General features: G+C 46.6%; 1 protein-coding gene across 1 annotated transcript in view; it reads right to left on the reverse strand.

Annotated features, from left to right (window-relative positions):
• Nucleotides 1–9,060, reverse strand: part of DLEU7 (deleted in lymphocytic leukemia, 7) — a 17,857-nt gene extending 8,797 nt beyond the window's left edge. Inside the window, exon 1 of the mRNA XM_008593651.1 lies at nt 8,324–9,060. Within this exon, the coding sequence (XP_008591873.1) occupies nt 8,324–8,776 (453 nt within the window). The 5' untranslated portion in view covers nt 8,777–9,060. The remainder of the gene's footprint in view (nt 1–8,323) is intronic.
• Nucleotides 9,061–9,283: the final 223 nt, after the last annotated feature.

Raw genomic sequence — 9,283 nt, forward strand, 5'->3', positions numbered from 1 at the left:
TTTTTCAGTTCCTTACTGAAAATAAACACTTCCATTAAAACTGGAGGCTTGAAGACAAAAAGAATCTGGCAGCAGGAGTCGGTTTCAAAGCTTGTGTTCTGAAACCAACGCCAGTGAATAATAAAGTACAAAATACAATATGACTTTATAGGCCCTAAAGTGGAGATAACTTTTAAACAATCCACAAGGTTGTTGGTTTTTGGGGTTTTTTCCCCCTACCACGTCACCTTCAAAATCACTTCTAAATCTACATAAACTATAAATCAGGTCATACTCGCTTAATCGCTAGTTTTAAAATAAGTTGGCTCTTTTCAAAACAGTCACGTCTTGAGCTATATTCTCTTACAAGGACCTCACAAGCTTGTTTCTTCTCATGTTTCCCCCTTCAGCTCTCCCTGAATGCCTCACGCCCTCCACAGGAAAGAGAGAAAGAAAGGAGGAAAGAAAGGAAGAGAGAAAGAGAAGGAAAGGAAAGGAAAGGAGCTTTTCCCCAGTTTTCTGATGGGGACTGGGCTTAATAAACTCCTGCCGGACGAGCAAACTGCTCTCCACTAAAGCAGCTCAGTGCTGGGCCCACCTAAGGAACACGAACCTCTTCCCCAGACCCACTGGGATCCTCCACATTGACTGTGTACATAAAATGGGAATGATGTTTCTCTGGTTTAGAGGGATGTTGTGAAAAACATACTATCATGAACTACGAATTGCCCCACCTTCATTTGGCTCATCAATATCTGGCTTTGAACTACAAATTCACAGGGCCCAGAGCCATCACCAGTTGCCTAAATCCAAGGTCGGTCTCAAATAGATATGTAACTGTGTATTAATAAAACACCCAGTGAAGAACCCAAGTATTTGCCAGTTACCATAAAAGTCTATCGTCCACAGGAAATTAAACATTTTTACTTGTGGTGTACCCAGTGTAAATGCTCACAAATAACTAAGGTTCCTTATGCATTTGCTTTGGGTACAGTACCATTTTTAGTTGAAAAGTCCAGTGAAAAGCTCTTTTGTGATGGGTACAAGCACTTGATTCAGGGATGCTCAAGAGGCAAACCCCAAAACTGTAAAATAAAACACTGCAGCATTTTTACCCAGATGTCAAACATAAATAGTTTTGTTTTAGGGCCCTCCTGGAACATGTTTCCCCAAATTCTCATTTCAGAATGGTTTTATGTCCTGATTTTCATATCATCTGTATTATGAGGAATTCCAAGGCTATGCATAAGCTACTTCTAGAACAGTCACCATATGCATGGAGGGAGGAAACAACATAAGCTCTGTGACTGTCACTGAGACTTTTTCTAACGTAACAGCACAATTTTGTCCCAAATAAAGAGCAATATCCTGGGTATGGCTGATAAAATAACCATGAGCATTTATTTCTTCAACAGTGTTTTAGTCATTTTTGCAGACACAATTCCCAAATTGGCAGAAACTGGCTTCAATAACTAATGTTAACGGGGGAAAAAAGCACTCATCATCAATGCCTTTCTCTGAGTGACCCAATATTTACACGTGTAGTTGGCGAAGAGCATTAGCAATGACTGTGAAGCCAAAGCCAACAATTTTATGACTGTTGCTCTTGCTCCACAGAATGAGAAAACCAGCAAGGACTACTGAACGTGACGGAATAATTGGTACTAGAATGAGCTCACTGACACGGGTGAGCTCACAGGCAAGTTAAATCTTCAATGACAAGAAAGTTCTTCCGCCTCTGAAAGTTGGCTTCACCCAATAGTTTCCATGAAACTTGCTTCAGAACAGAACTCGTGGAAACTATAAATGTTTTTAATTCTTGAAGGAAGACAGACAAAACTCAATCAGAGCAACTTCATAATTGGCTTGGCTAATGGTCCCTGTGTGGGTTGGTCATGCTCAGCAGTATACAAAATCCTAGATTGGCTTCCTTCCTTCTGCCGTCCTGCACACTTGTATGCTCCCTTTGCCTGGCAAATGCCTAATGCAGTCTCACTGGCATTACTAGTTTGATAATGATCTCCTAAGTTTACCTGTACTTTTTGTCACCATGTAAGTGACCATCATAGAAGGAGATGCACAAATCACCCAGTGTTATGGACTGAACTGTGTCCCAACAAAATTCAGACGTTGAAGCCCTGGCACCCAATGTTACCATATTTGGAGACAGGGCCTTTAGGGAGGTGAAATGACATCATAAGGATGGGGTCCTAATGCAGTAGGATAGGCATTCTTACAGGAAGAGGCACCAGAGAGCTCTTTGCATGCGTGCACTCAGGAAAGGCCATGTGAGGACGCAGCGAGAAGGCAGCTGTCTGCAAGACAGGAAGGGAACCCTTACTAGAAATAAAAATTTTGGCACTTTGATGTTGGACTTCCAGCCTCCAGAACTGTGAGAAAATAAATGTCTGTTGTTTAAGGCACCCAGTCTGTGGTATTTTGTTATAACAGCTGAGCTGACTAATACCACCAGTCCACAACATGACTGCTGCAGCCCAAGCAGTGTGCAGAGTGTGCATGTCCGACCATGGCCCTGTCTACTGCCCACTCTCTGGTACATTATTTTAGCATGATGTTTATAACACTCTGACAAGCTAGCACTATGATGTAGTAGAATGAGTCAGGAAAAAACTAGCACTTCTGTTAGGGCACAGAGAATAATACCCCAAAGTAGGGTGTTCTGTGAGCACTTTGAATTAAAAGGGATTGAAAGGTCTTAGAAGCTGCCTAACTTTCTAATAACCTTTTCTTGGTCTACCCCTCCCACCAAAATGCAGGGAGGGACTCATTCCAGAATATTCTTATCTGACCAGGGAAACTTCTTTCCACAAGAAATGCAAATGTCTTAAGACCCCCTCCCTAGGAATCTCATCAAATAACCAGGAAAGGTTAATCACCAGAGAAGAGATTAAAAGTCATTGCCACACCCAGATAGACTTTTCCTCTATTCTTCTGAGGGCAACTCCAAGAAATTAGCTGGGAGACTATCTGCATATTAAGACAACCTTGGTTCACAGTGACATTCAGCCCCTCACCTTCCCACCACCTCCCTCAGAACTCAGAGGAACTCTGTCCCAGGCCATTGTTCTTTGGGCTCATTCATTTCCCCTGAAACATCATTTACTGTCCTTCACGATTATCCTCTACATTTTGAAAAGGATATTTAAGCCTCAGTCATATGGCCCTTTGAGTCTCATTTTCAAGACTCCCATGTCCATGTGCACATAAATAAATTTGGAAGCCTTTTTCTCCCATTTATCTGTCTACTGTTCGTCTTTTCAGTGAACCTTCAGGGAGGACAAAAGAGAAGATTTCTCTCCTATTTTCCACATGCAGGGTCTTGAGCAAAGTCCTCAATTCCTCCATGCCTCAGTTTCCTCCTGTAATAAATGTCTGTCAAGCTGGTTAACTCCATCCTTTGCACCAAATTTAACAAGACTCAGTACTGTTGGGCACTTTTCATCTACCATGAAGAAACTCATTTTACGGCTTTTTGCATATGTTTGATAATTTCTAAATGTTCAAAAGGAATATTAAGTGTTGGTTCCTTTCATTAAAAAGAAAAATACAGTTAAAATGTCTGTTATTATTGTGGTGAGAGTTTTTCTCCCTTCACACCTGAAAATTTCACCTCCTTAACTCTCTCGGGTGGTTTAATCCATGGTGACACTTCTAAGTCAATCATTGGGCATGCAGCTAAGGCTGACTTCTGGACAGTGGAAGCTTCCTGATAGTGGAAGATGCTTTGGGTCATCCTCACTTTGCTTCTGTCAAGAGTCCCAGAAAAGTAGGCACGGAGTTTATGGATAAGATTCATTAATATCAAAAACAGAACTCACAAAAATAGTAGTCAATAAGAACTAATGAGGCATCAACCTGTTAATAGTAGAAATAATAATAAAGGTAATGGTTATAGCTCAAATTATGGAAACTTACTATGAGAAACCAATGACTGAGACTTTATACGCATTATCTCAGCAATACTTTATAATAGAGACCATCGTCCCCACTTCACAGTTGAGGAGATTGAGTCACAGAAAGGCTAAATAACCTGCCAAAGGGCCTACAGTAGGAAGTAGCAGTGTAGGTTTGAAACACTCCATGGGATTTGATGACAATGCTATGCTGCGCTGTCTCCACTGTAGGGTTCCTAATGCCTGTCATCTTGGCCATGGGCTTTAGTTCAAGTGAGTCTCCCCTCCTACCCTCTATGGCAAGTAAAGCCACCAAAGAGACCTGATGATGGGGAGGTCTCCACACACTTCTCGGTGATACACAAGTGTTATTTCTATTAGCAGAAATCCTCCTGAAACCATTCTGTTGTCTAAAACCAACCTGCAAGTTATTAATTTAAAAATATAGAAAACATGCTTCCAAATCATTTGAATTAACACTAGTATTAATGAAGGCAAATCTGCATAACCCTGGAAAGACAGGATGCTCTCTCCTCAAGTCTAAGTTCTATGTAATCATTAATCTACAAACCAAATGGAGACATTACTTTTTCTCCAAACAGCAAACCAAGCTAAATTCCAAGATGCTGACCAGAGGGAAAATCATGCAGAAAAACTGTTCCCTGTTTCTTTCCCCCTGTAAGTACTGGCTGTTCTCAGGAGCTCTAAAACTCATTATTCCTCTGCAGGTAAACAGCAGACTCTAGTAGTAAGAAAGCTGACAATCCCTGTTTCTAATGAGCACTCTGAATACTTCTAGAAAGTGGCAGCAACATATCCAGATGTCTGCAAAGCTTGGTCGTGACAAGCAAAGAAAATACCGTGACTCAAGGGGAAGCGGATGGGCAGGTGTAGGAAGCTTTGAGCGTGTTTATGGCAAAGAGCAGGCAGAGGAAAATATAAGGAGAGGAGGAATTGATAGAAAATGTCTGGGGTAAGTGAAAACCTTGCTCCCGTGCTTAAGAGAAAGAATTTACATGGGGTGGGTGAGGGGGGAACAGCATTTATTTATTAGGGCCAAGAATGAAGATGAGTGGAAATGTGATTGTTTAGGTAAAGAGGAAAATGTTTGTGTCAGATGACCTCAATTTTCTCAGAAACGTAGTAGAGGGTTGAGGTTTGGATGAAGAAGGCTTTAGGAGGATGGAAATGTTTNGTAAGTGAAAACCTTGCTCCCGTGCTTAAGAGAAAGAATTTACATGGGGTGGGTGAGGGGGGAACAGCATTTATTTATTAGGGCCAAGAATGAAGATGAGTGGAAATGTGATTGTTTAGGTAAAGAGGAAAATGTTTGTGTCAGATGACCTCAATTTTCTCAGAAACGTAGTAGAGGGTTGAGGTTTGGATGAAGAAGGCTTTAGGAGGATGGAAATGTTTAAAACCAAAAGTCAATTAGGAACGGCTAAAAGGATTACCAAGCATACGTGACAGCTGCATGAAGCTAAGATGGCATCATTTATAGATGACTGCCTCCAGAGCGAGGACACAGGGTTTACGCCATTGCCACAGAATTGGGTCAGGCCCTCAAACCTTCTGAACTGCCTCTCAAGCTGAAACCTAGCCTTCTGGGACTTATCCAGCCTTCTGTGATTTATCTACCAATCCAAGGTCCTCAGCACAACACGCAGGCCTTCCCCAGCTGATCCCCACTTAACCTCCAGCATCATCTTTTGCCTTCAGCGATATTGAACTAATTACAATTCCCTGAGTCCCAGGCCCTTTCAATGCTTCTGAGCAAAGTACGTAATAACTTCGTATAGCATACATTATACGAAGTTATACGACACCTTGCTCAGCCAGTGAGTGGGAACCGGTCTGTATGTGGGATCCGAACCGTCGGGCGGGAGCGCCCGCCGTGCTTCCTAAGCGGCGCAAGTGCGCCACCGGGCTGGCCCCAACCCTTTCAATGCTTCTGAGCCTCCGATCACAGAATCCCCCTGACATATCTTAAAATATAAGGAGAGGAGGAATTGATAGAAAATGTCTGGGGTAAGTGAAAACCTTGCTCCCGTGCTTAAGAGAAAGAATTTACATGGGGTGGGTGAGGGGGAAACAGCATTTATTTATTAGGGACAAGAATGAAGATGAGTGGAAATGTGATTGTTTAGGTAAAGAGGAAAATGTTTGTGTCAGATGACCTCAATTTTCTCAGAAACGTAGTAAGAGGGTTGAGGTTTGGATGAAGAAGGCTTTAGGAGGATGGAAATGTTTAAAACCAAAAGTCAATTAGGAACGGCTAAAAGGATTACCAAGCATACGTGACAGCTGCATGAAGCTAAGATGGCATCATTTATAGATGACTGCCTCCAGAGCGAGGACACAGGGTTTACGCCATTGCCACAGAATTGGGTCAGGCCCTCAAACCTTCTGACCTGCCTCTCAAGCTGAAACCTAGCCTTCTGGGACTTATCCAGCCTTCTGTGATTTATCTACCAATCCAAGGTCCTCAGCACAACACGCAGGCCTTCCCCAGCTGATCCCCACTTAACCTCCAGCATCATCTTTTGCCTTCAGCGATATTGAACTAATTACAATTCCCTGAGTCCCAGGCCCTTTCAATGCTTCTGAGCCTCCAATCACAGAATCCCCCTGACATATCTTTTCCCTTTAATATGTGGCAAGCAAACACTCATTTTTTAAAAGGTTGCCTCCTCCTAGAAGCCTTCCACAATCACCATAGGTAAAACTGATCACTCAGTCTCTCCTTTTGCCAACCTGTCTATGTCCTGTATATGCTCCTCACATCACATGGCACTTCATATTTCATCAATTCTCAGATGGGCCTTTTTTTTACATTTTTTAAATCCCTGAAATTAAGATCAGTTTACAATCAACGGTGTGACATAGTTTAATTGACAGAATTTTCTAAAATTTCTTTTTGGTTCAAAAAAAAAAAGGTGCATCTTACATTGGGGAGCACTGGTGAAATGCAGCTTCAGTTTTTAATTTTCTAAGGTGAATGTAGAGGTGCTTCTCACCCGGAGGCAATCTTGGCTCCCCTCCCCATCCCATCCCCACTTGGCAGTGTCTGGAGAAATTTTTGGTTGTATCAACTTGGGGCAAAGGAGTATGCTGCTGGCATCTAGTGGGCAGAAACTAGGGATACTGCTAAACATCCTATAATACTCGGAACAACCCCTGCCAACAAAGAATTTGCCAGCCCAAAATATCAATAGTGCAGAGGCTGAGAAATCCTGGTGTAAAGAAACAGTATTTATTTATTTAAGCATATTTATATATGCTTTATTATGTTTAATGTTAAATAGATCTTTTACAGTATATAGTGCAAATAATACACAAATGCACATAGCAACTGTGCCAAACCTTGGCCTGTGCATCAAGAATAGCAACTCTTGGGTCAGCCCGTGACTCACTCCCGAGAGTGCGTCGCTGGTAGCACCGGGGCCGCGGGTTCGGATCCTATATAGGGATGACGGTGCGCTCACTGGCTGAGCGTGGTGCAGACCACGTTGCCTTCCGGTCAGAAAAAAAAAAAAAAGAATAGCAACTCTTGAGAAATTTCTAAGGCTTCCTCCTCACCTCCAGATTTCCTTCTTCTCAGCTTCCCAGAGGAATAAAAGCAGCAATGCTCCTGGTCAACATTTGAAAGCCAGAAAGCGCTAAAGAGACTTGGGACTTGAAACCAATTAGGTTTGTTCATAGCAAGGCCACAACTGCAGCCTGGAGCCCCAGGTTTCCGCCATCCACTCAGCCTGGGAGGCAGCTGCTCTGTTGCCTGGCCACACTGGCGAACACAGTTTGGTACCTTAAAGGAAACTGTGCCCCTATAAATATGAGCTCGGTGACTTAGCAGGAGTTTAGTGTTAGTATTCACGCTTCAACACCCGGGAGCCACCCCGCTCTCACCCTACTTTATGAGAGCTTAGGTTGACTCTGTAAGGCCTGTGAGCTCTGTGGGGAATTGGATTTATGCAAAAATAATTTTGATTCATGAGTGTGAAGGTACTTTAAGTAAACTTCGATGCTTTCGTCACACAAAAGGCAGGGGGGACTTAATAGTGTACTTAAGGCTCTGGAGGAAAGGTTGTTCATTCGGAAGGGGCGTGGGGGAGCTGTCCTCCACCCCAAGAAGCTGCACGTGTGGAAAGGGGCTCCAGCTGGAGCAGGAAGCTGATTTATGTGAGAAAGGAAGGCGTTCCAGAGCAAGCTTGTAGCAAGGCCTCCCCTGCATCTCCGTTCCGCAGTCAGGGGGGCTCCAGGCGGGTCTCCAGCTCCCTGTCCCGCCTGCCGAGTCCCCAGAGTGTCGCCTCCCCCTCCCCTCTCCCCGGGGCTGAATCACAGCGGGCCCCACCCCGCTTCCATTCCGGCCCGCGGCCCCGCCCTGCGGAAGGACCCCCCGCGCGCCGGAGGGGTAGCGGGGCGCGACTCACCTTCAGGTGGATGGGGAAGGGCCGCTCCTGCTGGAGGGGCCCCAGCAGCGTCTGCTCCCCGCTCACCAGCTCCGAGGTCGAGTCCACCACGCGGGCCAGCGCGCTGCGCATCGCCATCCGGGCCAGGGTGCAGGGCCCTCGGTCCCGGGGAAAGGGTCGCAGCTCCGCGCCCCCCTCGGCGCCCCGCACCACTTCCACCTCGCAGGAGCTCGCCCGCGCCCCGGTCCCGCTACTCCGGCCCTCTCCGCCCCGCTCCTCGCGCCCGGGCCCCGGCCCAGCCCGCATCGGGGCCGAGCGACGGGCTGGGGCGGCGGACACGTGGTCCAGGTCGCGCAGGCTCCCGGGGGCTCTCGGACCGTCTCCCCAGCCCCACTCCTGCTGCAGCAGCTGCAGGGTCTGCAGAGCCACCATTTGGTGGCTGATGGAGGCCACTAAGGGCGCGGGGCTGGCCATGGCCTCCGCCGGCGGCGCGGCGCGCTCGGCGTGCAGGTGGAGCGGGAGCGAGGGAGGCGGGGGCGTATGGGGTCACCAGGGTCACATTTCCTAACCCGCGGCTCCTCGGCCTCCGCGTCTCTCAGCGTGTGTGGCCGGCTCCGCCCCCAGCCCGCAGTCGGTGACCCGCGCTGGCCCCGGCATTCGTTTCAAGTGGAATCGGCTTGTTCTGACCCAAGGCTACCTGAAGCGCTGCTCGGTGTGACCTGAACATCGCCAGATGCTGAGCGCTGCTTCTGCCTCCTCTCCAGGGATTTGATGGGAAACGCGCAGCTTCGCGCAGATGCATCTGTCGGCAGGGACAGCCCGCCCTCACCTCCTGCGAGGGATGCCTGCCAAGGACCACTTACGCCTGCGGGAGGGGGTGTAAGAGGCCCACCCGGGAGCGCAGGTGCGAAGAGCCCTAGCGAAAACGCCCCGAAGGAGGACTGGCTGATTCCCCTCCCTCCCCTTCCCGGCCTACGGGGT

Source organism: Galeopterus variegatus, unplaced genomic scaffold (assembly GCF_000696425.1).
Source record: "Galeopterus variegatus unplaced genomic scaffold, G_variegatus-3.0.2 Scaffold9467, whole genome shotgun sequence".
NCBI lineage: Eukaryota > Metazoa > Chordata > Mammalia > Dermoptera > Cynocephalidae > Galeopterus > Galeopterus variegatus.